This window comes from Saccoglossus kowalevskii, chromosome 19 (assembly GCF_978046115.1).
Source record: "Saccoglossus kowalevskii chromosome 19, keSacKowa6.1, whole genome shotgun sequence".
Classification (NCBI taxonomy): Eukaryota; Metazoa; Hemichordata; class Enteropneusta; family Harrimaniidae; genus Saccoglossus; species Saccoglossus kowalevskii.
This window is the reverse complement of record NC_140659.1, coordinates 461,770-480,762: the sequence shown is the minus strand read 5'-3', so window position 1 is coordinate 480,762 and position 18,993 is coordinate 461,770. Positions and strand designations below refer to the sequence as shown.

Genomic DNA, 18,993 nt, shown 5'->3' with positions numbered 1-18,993 from the left:
CATTCTATGTAAGCTAATGTGTGTACCTTGTCACTGTAGTTGGTGTCACCATATCTGACATGTGAAATATTAACATTCTATGTAAGCTAATGTGTGTACCTTGTCACTAGTCGGTGTCACCATATCTGACATGTGAAATATTAACATTCTATGTAAGCTAATGTGTGTACCTTGTCACTGTAGTTGGTGTCACCATATCTGACATGTGAAATATTAACATTCTATGTATGCTAATGTGGGTACTCTGTCACTGTAGTTGGTGTCACCATATCTGACATGTGAAATATTAACATTCTATGTAAGCTAATGTGTGTACCTTGTCACTGTAGTCGGTGTCACCATATCTGACATGTGAAATATTAACATTCTATGTAAGCTAATGTGTGTACCTTGTCACTGTAGTCGGTGTCACCATATCTGACATGTGAAATATTAACATTCTATGTAAGCTAATGTGTGTACCTTGTCACTGTAGTTGGTGTCACCATATCTGACATGTGAAATATTAACATTCTATGTAAGCTAATGTGTGTACCTTGTCACTGTAGTTGGTGTCACCATATCTGACATGTGAAATATTAACATTCTATGTAAGCTAATGTGTGTACCTTGTCACTGTAGTCGGTGTCACCATATCTGACATGTGAAATATTAACATTCTATGTATGCTAATGTGGGTACTCTGTCACAGTAGTTGGTGTCACCATATCTGGCATGTGAAATATTAACATTCTATGTATGCTAATGTGGGTACTCTGTCACTGTAGTTGGTGTCACCATATCTGGCATGTGAAATATTAACATTCTATGTAAGCTAATGTGTGTACCTTGTCACTGTAGTCGGTGTCACCATATCTGACATGTGAAATATTAACATTCTATGTATGCTAATGTGGGTACTCTGTCACTGTAGTCGGTGTCACCATATCTGACATGTGAAATATTAACATTCTATGTATGCTAATGTGGGTACTCTGTCACTGTAGTTGGTGTCACCATATCTGGCATGTGAAATATTAACATTCTATGTAAGCTAATGTGTGTACCTTGTCACTGTAGTCGGTGTCACCATATCTGACATGTGAAATATTAACATTCTATGTAAGCTAATGTGTGTACCTTGTCACTGTAGTCGGTGTCACCATATCTGACATGTGAAATATTAACATTCTATGTATGCTAATGTGGGTACTCTGTCACTGTAGTTGGTGTCACCATATCTGGCATGTGAAATATTAACATTCTATGTAAGCTAATGTGTGTACCTTGTCACTGTAGTTGGTGTCACCATATCTGACATGTGAAATATTAACATTCTATTTATGATAATGTGGGTACTTTGTCACTGTAGTTGGTGTCACCATATCTGACATGTGAAATATTAACATTCTATGTAAGCTAATGTGTGTACCTTGTCACTGTAGTTGGTGTCACCATATCTGACATGTGAAATATTAACATTCTATGTAAGCTAATGTGTGTACCTTGTCACTGTAGTCGGTGTCACCATATCTGACATGTGAAATATTAACATTCTATGTATGCTAATGTGGGTACTCTGTCACTGTAGTTGGTGTCACCATATCTGGCATGTGAAATATTAACATTCTATGTAAGCTAATGTGTGTACCTTGTCACTGTAGTTGGTGTCACCATATCTGACATGTGAAATATTAACATTCTATGTATGCTAATGTGGGTACTCTGTCACTGTAGTTGGTGTCACCATATCTGGCATGTGAAATATTAACATTCTATGTAAGCTAATGTGTGTACCTTGTCACTGTAGTCGGTGTCACCATATCTGACATGTGAAATATTAACATTCTATGTATGCTAATGTGGGTACTCTGTCACTGTAGTTGGTGTCACCATATCTGGCATGTGAAATATTAACATTCTATGTAAGCTAATGTGTGTACCTTGTCACTGTAGTCGGTGTCACCATATCTGACATGTGAAATATTGACATTCTATGTATGCTAATGTGGGTACTCTGTCACTGTAGTTGGTGTCACCATATCTGACATGTGAAATATTAACATTCTATGTATGCTAATGTGGGTACTCTGTCACTGTAGTTGGTGTCACCATATCTGACATGTGAAATATTGACATTCTATGTATGCTAATGTGGGTACTTTGTCACTGTAGTTGGTGTCACCATATCTGACATGTGAAATATTAACATTCTATGTAAGCTAATGTGGGTACTTTGTCACTGTAGTTGGTGTCACCATATCTGACATGTGAAATATTAACATTCTATGTAAGCTAATGTGTGTACCTTGTCACTGTAGTTGGTGTCACCATATCTGACATGTGAAATATTAACATTCTATGTAAGCTAATGTGGGTACTTTGTCACTGTAGTTGGTGTCACCATATCTGACATGTGAAATAATGACATTCTATGTATGCTAATGTGGGTACCTTGTCACTGTAGTTGGTGTCACCATATCTGACATGTGAAATATTAACATTCTATGTAAGCTAATGTGTGTACCTTGTCACTGTAGTTGGTGTCACCATATCTGACATGTGAAATATTAACATTCTATGTAAGCTAATGTGTGTACCTTGTCACTGTAGTTGGTGTCACCATATCTGACATGTGAAATATTAACATTCTATGTAAGCTAATGTGTGTACCTTGTCACTGTAGTCGGTGTCACCATATCTGACATGTGAAATATTAACATTCTATGTATGCTAATGTGGGTACTCTGTCACTGTAGTTGGTGTCACCATATCTGGCATGTGAAATATTAACATTCTATGTAAGCTAATGTGGGTACTTTGTCACTGTAGTTGGTGTCACCATATCTGACATGTGAAATATTAACAGAATGGTGAAAACGTTTGATTTGTGATTTTTACATTAAAATGGTTGCCATTAAGCCATCTTGAATTAAATTATGAAACAAATGCATGTACATATGTCTAATATAATGTCTGATGTGTGTGTAAAGGTTGAGTTTGATTGGCCTAAGCATGTGTGAGATATGGCTGGATACAGACGGATGGACAGACAGACAGACAGACAGACAGACAGACAGACAGACAGACAGGCAGACAGACAGACAGACAGATGCACGCATGCATGCACACAAATCTGTCATAACAAAGTGTGTACCTGGTCATTGTAATTAGTGTCACCATATCTGGCATGTGAATAGAAAACCATTGGTTCGTCCTTCGCTAACAGAATACCACCACACACTGAAAGAAAGCAAAAAGACAGTGTGAAAAAAATTGAAATTTGTGTTGGCTGATTTCATTCATATACATTCTCCAACCTTTCTGGTTTTATTACTTTTTAACCAACCAAAAAAGAACATTATTATTTACTTTTTTTCCTGCTCACTCGCTTATTGAAAACACTGACTACTTGCCCAAATTGATAACAGGCACACAAGTGGTCAAAATTGATGATTTTAATAGTAAAGTCTGAGGATACAATGAGTATTAATCTCAATGTATTTAATTGAAAATTAGGTGATGTAATAATTAAATTCTTCAAATCGTGACACATTGTTTCATTCTCATGAAAACAACTTGAAGTGTGACCTCTTGCGTGATTTGGACACTTGCGTATTTTATCAAAATAAATGCAATATTTTTTTCTATGGATCATAACTAGGACTGTAGACTAAGTGAAAGACACAGTTTCATAGAAAAAAGCGAGCAACTGTGTTCTGATAGTATCTAGGACTCATTTCAATAATAATTATCTAGACAGTTAAATGAATAGAGCAATGCTGACTCATATAACGATATGTATTTCCATTCATTGCCAAAGCCAGCTCTGTTTGCTAAATTTAATATCAAAGTAAAGTCATTAGACTGATCTCAATCTATAAGAGACATAACTCTACTGTAAAGGCATTCTCATAAAGATTTTTTCAAATAAATCAGATAGAAACATTTTTACATAATTTTGTAAATAATTTTGTTGGGCTTCAGAAAAATACAAGGTGTAAAATTTAGTTTAGTGTGAATATTTGGTGGCTGTCGGATCATAATTGTTAGAATATGACTCACTATAACCTTTGATACTGGAAATTATAGACACTAGTCTGGTTTACCCTGTTTTCCTAAAGTGTATGGAAAACTAAAACCCTGCACCTTTGAAGTGTGGTCAAAATCCTATGCCTTGTCAAATTATACAAATGTTTTGAAGCCTGTCACAGCACAAAAAGATAATGTGATTTGAACACCAATGATCGGATGGTAATTTTTTGCACTTAAGTTACAAATTGAGAATTGTTATAAATATATTTCCGATGATTTGGAAAATTTATTTAGAACTTTCTAGGTAAGAAATGTTGAAATTTACCAATGCATAGATTTCATTGCAACTGTTTCACAGTGATCACTGAAGTTTTTAGTTTAATGATAAATGATACATGGTTCTTACAAATTATGGTCAATATTTGTTCTGTCACAACCATCAACATTCAAAACAAATATTACTGAGACACGTCGATAAGCATTTCAAACAATCAAAATTATTATTGAAGTTTAACCAAAAACCTACACACGTACTGTCAGACCACACTTACACAAAAATAACAAAATACATGTACATATAAGGTGTAATGTCAGGTTTTATGTTAGATATTTTTTCACCATGGAGAAAAACAGTAATAATTCGTAACAAATCATGAAGACATCAACAGAACTGCTGTTGTAGTGTAAACCACCTTTGTATTATAACCAACCAGTAAAGTGTACACCACCTTTGTATTATAACCAACCAGTAAAGTGTACACCTTTGTATTATAACCAACCTGTAAAGTGTACACCTTTGTATTATAACCAACCAGTAAAGTGTAAACCACCTTTGTATTATAACCAACCAGTAAAGTGTACACCTTTGTATTATAACCAACCTGTAAAGTGTAAACCACCTTTGTATTATAACCAACCTGTAAAGTGTAAACCACCTTTGTATTATAACCAACCTGTAAAGTGTACACCTTTGTATTATAACCAACCTGTAAAGTGTAAACCACTTTTGTATTATAACCAACCAGTAAAGTGTAAACCACCTTTGTATTATAACCAACCTGTAAAGTGTAAACCACCTTTGAATTATAACCAACCTGTAAAGTGTAAACCACCTTAGTTTGTATTATAACCAACCTGTAAAGTGTAAACCACCTTTGTATTATAACCAACCTGTAAAGTGTAAACCACTTTTGTATTATAACCAACCAGTAAAGTGTAAACCACCTTTGTATTATAACCAACCTGTAAAGTGTAAACCACCTTAGTTTGTATTATAACCAACCTGTAAAGTGTAAACCACCTTTGAATTATAACCAACCTGTAAAGTGTAAACCACCTTAGTTTGTATTATAACCAACCTGTAAAGTGTAAACCACCTTAATTTGTATTATAACCAACCTGTAAAGTGTAAACCACCTTTGTATTATAACCAACCTGTAAAGTGTAAACCACTTTTGTATTATAACCAACCAGTAAAGTGTAAACCACCTTTGTATTATAACCAACCTGTAAAGTGTAAACCACCTTAGTTTGTATTATAACCAACCTGTAAAGTGTAAACCACCTTTGAATTATAACCAACCAGTAAAGTGTAAACCACCTTTGTATTATAACCAACCTGTAAAGTGTAAACCACCTTTGTATTATAACCAACCTGTAAAGTGTACACCTTTGTATTATAACCAACCTGTAAAGTGTAAACCACCTTTGTATTATAACCAACCTGTAAAGTGTACACCTTTGTATTATAACCAACCTGTAAAGTGTAAACCACTTTTGTATTATAACCAACCAGTAAAGTGTAAACCACCTTTGTATTATAACCAACCTGTAAAGTGTAAACCACCTTTGAATTATAACCAACCTGTAAAGTGTAAACCACCTTAGTTTGTATTATAACCAACCTGTAAAGTGTAAACCACCTTTGTATTATAACCAACCTGTAAAGTGTAAACCACTTTTGTATTATAACCAACCAGTAAAGTGTAAACCACCTTTGTATTATAACCAACCTGTAAAGTGTAAACCACCTTAGTTTGTATTATAACCAACCTGTAAAGTGTAAACCACCTTTGAATTATAACCAACCTGTAAAGTGTAAACCACCTTAGTTTGTATTATAACCAACCTGTAAAGTGTAAACCACCTTAATTTGTATTATAACCAACCTGTAAAGTGTAAACCACCTTTGTATTATAACCAACCTGTAAAGTGTAAACCACTTTTGTATTATAACCAACCAGTAAAGTGTAAACCACCTTTGTATTATAACCAACCTGTAAAGTGTAAACCACCTTAGTTTGTATTATAACCAACCTGTAAAGTGTAAACCACCTTTGAATTATAACCAACCAGTAAAGTGTAAACCACCTTTGTATTATAACCAACCTGTAAAGTGTAAACCACCTTTGTATTATAACCAACCTGTAAAGTGTAAACCACCTTTGTATTATAACCAACCTGTAAAGTGTAAACCACCTTTGTATTATAACCAACCTGTAAAGTGTAAACCACCTTTGTATTATAACCAACCTGTAAAGTGTAAACCACCTTTGAATTATAACCAACCTGTAAAGTGTAAACCACCTTAGTTTGTATTATAACCAACCTGTAAAGTGTAAACCACCTTTGTATTATAACCAACCTGTAAAGTGTACACCTTTGTATTATAACCAACCTGTAAAGTGTAAACCACCTTTGAATTATAACCAACCTGTAAAGTGTAAACCACCTTAGTTTGTATTATAACCAACCTGTAAAGTGTAAACCACCTTTGTATTATAACCAACCTGTAAAGTGTAAACCACCTTTGTATTATAACCAACCTGTAAAGTGTAAACCACTTTTGTATTATAACCAACCTGTAAAGTGTAAACCACCTTTGTATTATAACCAACCTGTAAAGTGTAAACCACCTTTGTATTATAACCAACCTGTAAAGTGTAAACCACCTTTGTATTATAACCAACCTGTAAAGTGTAAACCACTTTTGTATTATAACCAACCTGTAAAGTGTAAACCACCTTTGTATTATAACCAACCTGTAAAGTGTAAACCACTTTTGTATTATAACCAACCTGTAAAGTGTAAACCACTTTTGTATTATAACCAACCTGTAAAGTGTAAACCACCTTAGTTTGTATTATAACCAACCTGTAAAGTGTAAACCACCTTTGAATTATAACCAACCAGTAAAGTGTAAACCACCTTTGTATTATAACCAACCTGTAAAGTGTAAACCACCTTTGTATTATAACCAACCTGTAAAGTGTAAACCACCTTTGTATTATAACCAACCTGTAAAGTGTAAACCACCTTTGTATTATAACCAACCTGTAAAGTGTACACCTTTGTATTATAACCAACCTGTAAAGTGTAAACCACCTTTGAATTATAACCAACCTGTAAAGTGTAAACCACCTTAGTTTGTATTATAACCAACCTGTAAAGTGTAAACCACCTTTGTATTATAACCAACCTGTAAAGTGTACACCTTTGTATTATAACCAACCTGTAAAGTGTAAACCACCTTTGTATTATAACCAACCTGTAAAGTGTAAACCACTTTTGTATTATAACCAACCTGTAAAGTGTAAACCACCTTTGTATTATAACCAACCTGTAAAGTGTAAACCACCTTTGTATTATAACCAACCTGTAAAGTGTAAACCACCTTTGTATTATAACCAACCTGTAAAGTGTAAACCACTTTTGTATTATAACCAACCTGTAAAGTGTAAACCACCTTTGTATTATAACCAACCTGTAAAGTGTAAACCACTTTTGTATTATAACCAACCTGTAAAGTGTAAACCACTTTTGTATTATAACCAACCTGTAAAGTGTACACCTTTGTATTATAACCAACCTGTAAAGTGTAAACCACCTTTGTATTATAACCAACCTGTAAAGTGTACACCTTTGTATTATAACCAACCTGTAAAGTGTAAACCACCTTTGTATTATAACCAACCTGTAAAGTGTAAACCACTTTTGTATTATAACCAACCTGTAAAGTGTAAACCACTTTTGTATTATAACCAACCTGTAAAGTGTACACCTTTGTATTATAACCAACCTGTAAAGTGTAAACCACCTTTGTATTATAACCAACCAGTAAAGTGTACACCTTTGTATTATAACCAACCTGTAAAGTGTAAACCACCTTTGTATTATAACCAACCTGTAAAGTGTAAACCACCTTTGTATTATAACCAACCTGTAAAGTGTAAACCACTTTTGTATTATAACCAACCTGTAAAGTGTAAACCACCTTTGTATTATAACCAACCTGTAAAGTGTAAACCACCTTTGTATTATAACCAACCTGTAAAGTGTACACCTTTGTATTATAACCAACCTGTAAAGTGTAAACCACCTTTGTATTATAACCAACCAGTAAAGTGTACACCTTTGTATTATAACCAACCTGTAAAGTGTAAACCACCTTTGTATTATAACCAACCTGTAAAGTGTAAACCACCTTTGTATTATAACCAACCTGTAAAGTGTAAACCACCTTTGTATTATAACCAACCTGTAAAGTGTAAACCACCTTTGTATTATAACCAACCAGTAAAGTGTACACCTTTGTATTATAACCAACCTGTAAAGTGTAAACCACCTTTGTATTATAACCAACCAGTAAAGTGTACACCTTTGTATTATAACCAACCTGTAAAGTGTAAACCACCTTTGTATTATAACCAACCAGTAAAGTGTACACCTTTGTATTATAACCAACCTGTAAAGTGTAAACCACCTTTGTATTATAACCAACCTGTAAAGTGTAAACCACCTTTGTATTATAACCAACCTGTAAAGTGTAAACCACCTTTGTATTATAACCAACCTGTAAAGTGTAAACCACCTTTGTATTATAACCAACCTGTAAAGTGTAAACCACCTTTGTATTATAACCAACCTGTAAAGTGTAAACCACCTTTGTATTATAACCAACCTGTAAAGTGTAAACCACCTTTGTATTATAACCAACCTGTAAAGTGTAAACCACTTTTGTATTATAACCAACCTGTAAAGTGTAAACCACCTTTGTATTATAACCAACCTGTAAAGTGTAAACCACCTTTGTATTATAACCAACCAGTAAAGTGTACACCTTTGTATTATAACCAACCAGTAAAGTGTAAACCACCTTTGTATTATAACCAACCAGTAAAGTGTACACCTTTGTATTATAACCAACCAGTAAAGTGTAAACCACCTTTGTATTATAACCAACCAGTAAAGTGTACACCTTTGTATTATAACCAACCAGTAAAGTGTAAACCACCTTTGTATTATAACCAACCTGTAAAGTGTAAACCACCTTTGTATTATAACCAACCTGGACATGAATGACAAATGTTGGAGTGCAACTTCCTTCTTAATTTTATAATAGTTTTTTTTTTAATTATTGGCAATACCCTGATTATTTTAGATCAGCCAAGTAGTGGGGATTCTACTGATTGAGCTAAGCAGATGATTTATTAGGGAATGCGATGTGACCTTTGATAAACAAGTCATTGTCAATGACATAATACCCTGTTTGTATTATAGACCCTAGATATACTTGATCTAATGTGTGATGTTTAAACTTGTTTAGTCCATGCATGTATGAGATCTGGCTATGTGGTACTTCATTCATTTAAACAAGATGACCACCAATCAGCTATTTTGAATTTTATGGTGATAACAATCCATGAGCGTTAGTCCAGTATGATGTTTGATGTACATGTGAAGTTTGAAATGAGCAGTCTAGGCATCTCAAATTGAATCAGGAAATGAACTCTTTGAAACACAAACCATGCATAGAACAGATATATAGTTTTGTTTATAGTAATATAGATTGAACATAAACATGTCAGAGGTATGGATCCCGAAGCATACATATGCTTGATATTGAGTTTTTAACATTAAAATGATTGACGTTCAGTCATCTTGTATCTGATCGTCAAACGAGTACTTGTTGAGAGATATTGCTCTGGAACAGCATTAAATAAAACAAAATGGCCACCAGTCAGCCATTTATACATACATACATATGTATATCTATAAAATGTCTCGGATACGAATCCACAACTAAATTCTTTAAAACAAAATGGCCAGAACGGGGACTAAAAAAAACTATACTCCCTTTTTCAGGCTGTGCCTGAGACAGGGACTATAAAATCCTACTGAAGTTTGTGTGAACTCAAGCTAGTTCTTGGGCTTGCTTATTTGAATCGATTATATATTGATCTTCTGTAGATGTGTTTTTCTTTACTGCCTTTCTGTGTGCAAATAATGAGGTCATACTGATGTCACAATACTTTGAAGCTGATGCCATGTTGATGCCATGAGACTGCGAAGCGATAATGCCACAAAATAAGCGAGGCAAACACAGCTTCAATTTTTAATGATGCGAAGCTGATGCCACAATGATGCGATGCTGAGGCGACAATGATGCCACAAACGCCAAAGCTTACGCGCTAACTGTACTGTATCAATGACATGATCTCTAATGAATATATAAAATTTTAACATAATCAGTCAAAAAATGGCAGAGATATGGCACTAGAACTGCATTCAATAAAACAAAATCCGATATGAGATATAAAATGTTGTGCATCAAAATCCCATAATATCCATTGTATATACAAAGTTTGAACAAAATCTATCCATAAATGCTTGATTTTGATGATTTTCCAGCACAAAATGGTCGTCATTCCGCCATCTTGAATCAGATCAAGAAACAAATTGATGTGCATATGTATAATATTATGTATGTGTGAAGTTTGAATGTAATCACATGCACAGACAGGGCCGTAGCTAGCTTTTTTTCACTAGGGGGCAGCAAATGTATTGTTTTAAGTTTCGTATATAAGTGTATAAAGACTCAGAAGCGTGCAGTTGCGCCATAAGTTAATGGCTATGGGGGGGGGGGGGTATATCTATCTATTTTTAACAAATCATCTTGATATATTTTATGAATATATACAAAACACGGGATATTACAGTATGAACTTTAATACCTGAAACACTTTTGTTCTATCTTCATATATAAGCAACAGATTAATACAATTGATAGTTGTACAATACACAGTTTATGTTTACAACTTTAGCGATAGCATATTAATTTATCTCCAGTTAGCTTCTGGGAAAGGAATGATGTCTGTGTCTCGGTGTACTAGTAACATTGCAAAAGCACTGAGTCTGTCTTGAGCCATCATGCTAGATCGTGTCCATAACTTCACCCGTCGAAGTGCAGAAAAAGAACGTTCACATGACACGCTTCTGACAGGTGTTGTAAAGAATATTGTGAGAATTTTGTAGATGGCTGGGAAATAGTTGACATCACAAACAGCAAGAGATGAAACAGCATCATTATGCGTTACTCAATTGGTGTAACACTGAACTTTGTTATCCACTTCTCAATTTCAATATTCAAAAATTCACCCCTTTGCAACAATTTCCCATAGTAGTTGTTAAATGAGGTCACATGGGTTGATGTGTGCTGACCAATGCTGCATCATGGTAAAAGTGCTTGTGCAGCTATCAGATCACAGTGATGATCAGCAAATCGCGTCTCAAGATCTTGGATGACATGATCCGAGAAAAGATAATATACATTCATCTTAAAATACTCGCTGGGCGTCTGAGTAGAACTTTGTCCTGCATTAGACCAATGAGCTTGTCTGCCTGAAGTTCTGGGTTTAGTTATTGTGATATTCAAGGCATCTGCAATGCTAGTTATTCTTTCCCATAACTTGTCCTATCTGTCATCACAATGTGATTTGCGAATGGCTTCTTTGCAGAGCTTTATGTCTTTGTATGCCTTTGCCAAGTCACAATTTACTGACTGTAGTGCTATTGTCACACAAGCACAGTAACTCAAAATGAATTGAGCCACAACCAGTGCCACTATAAATTGGGGATCAATTAACATACGAGCATATGCGTCTCGTTTTGCATCACCATTGCTTCTATCCCTAATAGCTTCCATGGACTCTAAAACGATCTTGTATTTGACAAGCAGGGCTGACAGCGTGGTAACCCTAGCCGCCCAGCGTGTAACACACAGTTTGGGCACTGATGTTTTTTCACGGCCTTTGCATGTCTCGATATTTAATTCGCCTAATTCATCCATTAAAAGTTCACTAATATCATCATCACTATTATTTGCTACACTTAAAGATTGCCTTTCGTTTGGCACTGCCACCCAAAAACCAAGTAAGTTTGTCAACACTGTCAAACAAGTTACGGATTTCTGGGACCTGTCTACAACCAGCTGCAAGAGCTAATGCAAGGGTATGTGACCGACAACCCTTACCAAAATTCATTAGACAAAATGTATACTTTTTGTGTGCAAAAAGTATACAAATTCTGAATAAATTTGTACATTTTATGTATATTTTTGTATACAAGAAGTACCCTATATTTGGAACAGATTTGTATACAAAAAGTATGCAAATACTATGCAAATAGTGTACAAAAAATGTACTTTTGTATACAAGAAGTATCCCATAATTGGAACACTTTTGTATACAAAAATTGTACAAAGCTCAATTCAACTTCATTGTGCGTTTTATTTGCCCAAGTGCATGGTCTTATTACACAACAGCATGTATTTGTATTTACCTATACTTACATTTAGAATTCAATTTATCAATTGTTTATGTTTACCTGACTGAATATAGTACATTCATTTACAACCTATGTTGTATCTGTTTGACATATATGTCAGCCAAGGATGTACAACAAACTGATTGTGGTGAGAGTAATACTGATTTATTTCATTGTATTTTGCTCAACTGCAAATGCCAAAACTAGATATATAATGGGAAATTAAATTTAATTTAGTTAAATTGATCAAGAAAAAGTTTATAAAAATTGGCAATAAGTCATGTTAGGATCCAAAACAGTATAATTTTTAATATATGCAAATTAGGCAAACTCTAAACAACTCTTGTGGGAAATGTGTTATGCACACTTCTTATAATGACTGAATTCTTTCAGTAAACTGTAGTAAAAATATAATTTTACTGATATCCAAAAATATAGTTTAGTATTGCTGTAATTAATCTATTAAGAATGTTTTTATAATCTCTTATGAATTTAATTGAACATTAAATTCCATATTTTTGTACAGTTTATGTATACATATATTGTATTATTGGGCGTAGTTAAGTTTATTCAGATTCTAAGTCCAATTTTTGTACATTCTATGTATACATAAATAATACCAATATTTGTCAAGATGCCAAGTCAATAATTTGTACAATTAATGTATACATAAATTATACTTCATTCTGACATGATTCTAACATAAATTTTTTTGGTTACTTTTTATTTCTTAGTCATGATATTGTACATTTTATGTATATGTAAATTATACAATATTTAGGCATTGAATCCTATGCAAAAAATCTGTACATTTTTAATATACAACAAATATACATTAATGAATTTGTATAAAGTGTGTATACAAATAATGTACTGCTGTTTTCTTGTATGTATGAATTTTGTATACAAATAATATACACAATTTCAAAAAAGTATACTTTTTGTACAGAATATGTACCGGTATACAATTAATATACTATTGGGGCGGACAATTTGGTAAGGGAATGGACATATGTTGCATTGCTGTTCTGTCTCTGAATAATAGCTTATATGCCATTTTTGTCAGAACTCATCACTGCTGCCCCATCATACCCCTGTCCAACCATGTTATCCATATTCAAACCAAATCCTGTAAGTGTGTTAACTATTGTGTGGGCTATCGTACACGCATCCATTTTCTCCAGTTGTACAAAGCCAAGGAAATCCTCTCGTATTTTGTCTTCGTACATGTAACGTATACAAAGACTGATTTGTTCACAAGTGGCGCAATCCTGGGTTTCATCTGCCATAAACTCCAGTACTCGGGCATAGAAGTAACAGTTGATCTTCCCATTTCATTCTCACAAAGATGGAATATTTCATTTTGTATTTGTGGGGAAGTATATTTAGCGTTTCGACTTGCACGTTTTAAATGTTCTGATAAGTCGTGATCATATCTTGATTTCCAGTCCATGAAAAATTGCCATTCTCGGCCTGATCCTCCATCACCCAGTTTCCTCTAAAGGGTATACCCCGCTGCTCGGGTACAAGTAGGACGTCAATGATGGATAGTATGCTCTTCTTGGTTATAATCTGGCTCTCTGCAGCTGCCTTATTTAATTTGGAAATAATATCTGTGCTGACATTTTGAGTACAGTCTAAGAAGTTTCAAACTTTTTCAGTGGAGATAATGTGGTCAACACTTTTCGCATGTTTGTTGAGATAGTTATCTTTGACACCAACTGCTTTTTTCCAGTTCTTATATCCTTGTTGTACAAATGGCGAATCAGTGGACCCAAAACATAAACAATATGCACAAAACGCACTATCATTTGACACACTGTATCTCAACCAGGGCCTATTTACCTCCCATGAAATGTTATATCGTCTACCTGATGATACCAGAAATTTGTAAGATTTTACGAGATTGAATTTCGCACTCTCTGATAAAAACTCCATTTTACGATCTTCATCACAGGAAATTCGCCGCTTTGATAAATCAGCAGGGTCTTGGTATATTTGGTCTCCACAGCAACTTGTTGTACTGGGATCCTGTGTTAATGGACATGTGTCCACAGAGTCTTGTTGTAAAGGGAGTAGAATTGCGGGTAGATGTTTTTCACTGAAATGGTAAAATGTTTACATAATAAATGTTTATTTCTTAATATTATGAAAAATGCCAATTACCAACTAATATTATTTATTTATTAATTAAATACGGTATTTTCAGACATCATCAACACCCCATCAATTTTAATATTCTTATTGTTAATACATGTAACATGCGTCAACAAACAACTAAGAATTGTTTTCTGACGACAATATTTGTTGACTTTTACCCATGAATCAGTACGCAAAAAATTGCGTACACAGTGCCCTCTGGTGGCAAAGCATGTGCAGTAACATCATACATCATGGCGCACTGAAATGAACCGTTGTTTTGTAAACTACAAGTGTACATTATTAGGCAAAATAAAATGTTTGATTGATTGATTGAATGAAGTGATCGAGCTTGATTAGTGGTTTCATAGCAACCAAACCAAACTGCCCTTATCAGGGCCACCACATATTCCAATAAGAGAGAAACCATAATTTAAATGATTTATATCATCAGATTGTGGCGAGTGTGGTCGATTTTTCGTTTATTTGAATTTACTGCCATGAATACTGTCAGGGCGACGTCATAGATCAATCATACTGATATTCCTTACCTCAATTCCTTACTGCTTGTACTATAAAAATTCAATATTGACAGTTGTGTGCAACGTTTCTTCGGAGCTGACATGGCTGACGTGTCAATCTGAAATACTTGAAGGTAACATTTGACCCGCTGTGCTGGGTGCATGCGTCTTACCTGTACGCGTCCAAGTGTCAACGCGCTCAGTAATAAATATAAACAAAGTACACACAACTGGCTTACCATGTTTTATTTCAAATATTGTACAAACTAAATACATGGTTGCTCGAAACTTTTCTATTTTAAGGTTTGTAAATAAAAAAAAATCCCAAATTCAGAGGGGCAGCTCGATTCGAAATATCAAATTTAAGATATATAGTTTAGTTTATAGTAATATAGCTGGAATATAACCATGTCAGGAATATGATTATGATGATTGTTTAAGATTAAAATGATTGACATTTGTCTGATCGTCAAATGAGTACTTGTCCATATTGAGAGATATTGCTCTGGAACAGCATTAATCAACACAAAATCAGCCATTTTGAATACATGTATATATCTATAACATGATTTATAATGAATATGTGAAATTTGAACATAATCAGTCAAAGCATGGAGGAGATATGGCTCTTGAAGCACATTCATTAAAACAAAATTGGCTATTTTGAATACATCTATAACATAATGTATAATGAATATATAACATTTGAACATAATCAGTCAAGCATGGAGGAGATATGGCACTAGAACCACATTCACTAAAACAAAATGGCCACCAGTCAGCCATTTGAAATCCGATCTGAAAAATAAAATGCCGTACATCAGGAACCCATAATGTCTAATGTATGTACCAAGTTTGAACAAAATCCATCCATAAATCCCAGAAATGCTTGATATTTGATGAGTTTTTAGAACAAAAGTAGTCACAATTCGGCCATTTTGAATAGAATCGTCAAACCAATATATCTGTATATCTATGACATGATGTATAATGAATATTTAAAATTTGAACATAAACAGTCAAAGCAAGTCAGAGATATGCCAGAGATTTGCATCAAGATCCTATAATGTCCAATGTATATACTAAGTTTGAACAAAATCCATCTGTAAACAGCCGAAAAATGCTTGGTTTTGATGATTTTTCAGTACAAAAAAGGCCGCCATTTGGCCATCTTGAATTAGATTGTGAAACGAATTGATGTGCCTATGTATAATATCATGTATGATGTATGTGTGAAGTTTGATTGTGATTGGTCCACGCATTTCTAAGATAAAGGCACGCAGGGAGGTCAAAACATAACTGCGTCCAAACAGGGACTAATAAAAATGAAAGTATCAGATGTGTCATGCCATGTTTTTTGGTTCACTCGCCATTTCTTTCTTTATCAACACAAGAATAGTTACACAACACAGACAAAGAGCATTTGGTTCTAGAATGGTAACATATACTTTGCAATTAGGGGTGTTCTAAATAGGATGCGCTAATTACCAAATGAGTAGTATATGTGTGTGTAATATTAGAACCCCCTTCCTCCTTGAAGTTTTTGGTTTTAGAATCGCTGAGGGCTTGTAGCTAAGATTCTATAGCTGAAACTCCTTGGTGTCTTGTGTTTCCTATTACATAACCCACCTGTATTGTAACCTATCTGTATAGTAGCCCACCTGTATTGTAACCTATCTGTATAGTAGCCCACCTGTATTGTAACCTATCTGTATAGTAGCCCACCTGTATTGTAACCTATCTGTATAGTAGCCCACCTGTATTGTAACCTATCTGTATAGTAGCCCACCTGTATTGTAACCTATCTGTATAGTAGCCCACCTGTATTGTAACCTATCTGTATAGTAGCCCACCTGTATTGTAACCTATCTGTATAGTAGCCCACCTGTATTTTAGTCTATCTGTATAGTAGCCCACCTGTATTGTAACCTATCTGTATAGTAGCCCACCTGTATTGTAACCTATCTGTATAGTAGCCCACCATTATTTTAACCCACCTGTATAATGTTTAGCCAAGAATCCAGTCCTTGAGACGGAAGCATCAGAATGAAGGGTTATATACATTTTGTTACTGCTGGCTGTCACTGTCTGTGGATTATGATTTCCACAATATCTTCCTAAAATACGATTCTCTTCTGAATCTCCGTCATAAATCATGACATGGTCATATGCACACTCTTGGTGCTGCTCTAAGTCAAATTCATCAAATTCCTGCAAAATAGAGAAATATAGTGAAACTAAAAAAGACTTGCTCATAATGAAAAAAACGAAATTACTTTACCAGCACACCATTACAGCAATGTTCTAATTACAGCAACATAATTATGAAAATATTCCGGACATAATGCATCAAAATATGATATGTCAGCATTTCCCAAAAACTACAACATCCTTTACTTACCAGTTCCAATCGATGACCAGCTGCTCCAATAATCAACCATGTACAGTCTTTCTTTTTAGGATAATTATCTGGCCAGTTTGGACTGGTTATTTCGCCTTCAGCAAGCCTTATTGTATGTGTACAATCCGCTGTTAATATTATAATTACAATATTATATGTATATCAGCAATAATGTGTAATCCATTACAACACTGTATTGGGTTTTTTAATGATCATAAAATATTTTGTAACAAATGTTTTGATGTTCTATAAGTGAATGATTGAAAAGCATCTGAAAATGTTCTACTAGTATTTACATGCAAATACAGTGATTACAGTGTTTTAGGCATGTACCATTTATGACCATGATCTGAAATGTTCATAGAATAATACAGCTGAGAATTCTATCTCACAAATAAATAGTTATTTTGATTAACAATCACTCAAACAAGTCTTCTACATCCTTAATACTAACTTCTACATGTCTAGGTGAGGTGAGCACATCACAGTGCCGCTGTTGTATGTCACAGTACCGCTGTTGTATGTCACAGTATCACCATTGTATGTCACATTACCGCCGTTGTATGTCACAGTGTTGTTGCTGTATGTCACAGTGTCATCGCTGTATGTCACATTACCGCCGTTGTATGTCACAGTACTGCCGTTGTATGTCATAGTGTCGTCCCTGTGTGTCAGTGTCGCCGTTGTATGTCACAGTACCACCGGTTTATGTCCCAGTACCACCGGTGTATGTCCCAGTAATGCCGGTGTATGTCCCAGTAACGCCGGTGTATGTCCCAGTACTGCTGGTGTATGTCACAGTTGTATGTCCCAGTACCGCTGGTGTATGTCCCAGTTGTATGTCACAGTTGTATGTCACAGTTGTATGTCCCAGTACCGCTGGTGTATGTCCCAGTTGTATGTCACAGTTGTATGTCCCAGTACCGCTGGTGTATGTCCTAGTACCGCCGTTTATGTCACAGTTGTATGTCACAGTGCTGTCGTTGTATGTCACAGTATCGCTGTTGTATGTCACAGTACCACCATTGTATATCACAGTGCTGTCGTTGTATGTCACAGTGCCATCGCTGTATGTCACAGTGCCGCCATTGTATGTACCAGTACCGCCGGTGTATGTCCCAGTACCGCCGGTGTATGTCACAGTTGTATGTCCCAGTACCGCCGGTGTATGTCACAGTTGTATGTCTCAGTACCGCCGGTGTATGTCCCAGTACTGCCAGTGTATGTCACAGTTGTATGTCTCAGTACTGCTGGTGTATGTCCCAGTACCGCCGGTGTATGTCACAGTGCTGTCGTTGTATGCCACAGTGCCAC

The 18,993-nt window shown here is 34.9% G+C and overlaps 1 protein-coding gene across 1 annotated transcript in view; it reads right to left on the bottom strand.

The window, feature by feature from the left end:
- LOC102803168 (tolloid-like protein 1) overlaps positions 1–18,993 on the bottom strand; it is a 115,124-nt gene that overhangs the window by 9,662 nt on the left and 86,469 nt on the right. Inside the window, exons 15-17 of the mRNA XM_085494043.1 lie at positions 17,680–17,807; positions 17,276–17,489; positions 3,137–3,222 (exon numbers count right to left, since the gene is read on the bottom strand). Coding sequence (XP_085350169.1) covers positions 3,137–3,222; positions 17,276–17,489; positions 17,680–17,807 — 428 coding nt within the window. The remainder of the gene's footprint in view (positions 1–3,136; positions 3,223–17,275; positions 17,490–17,679; positions 17,808–18,993) is intronic.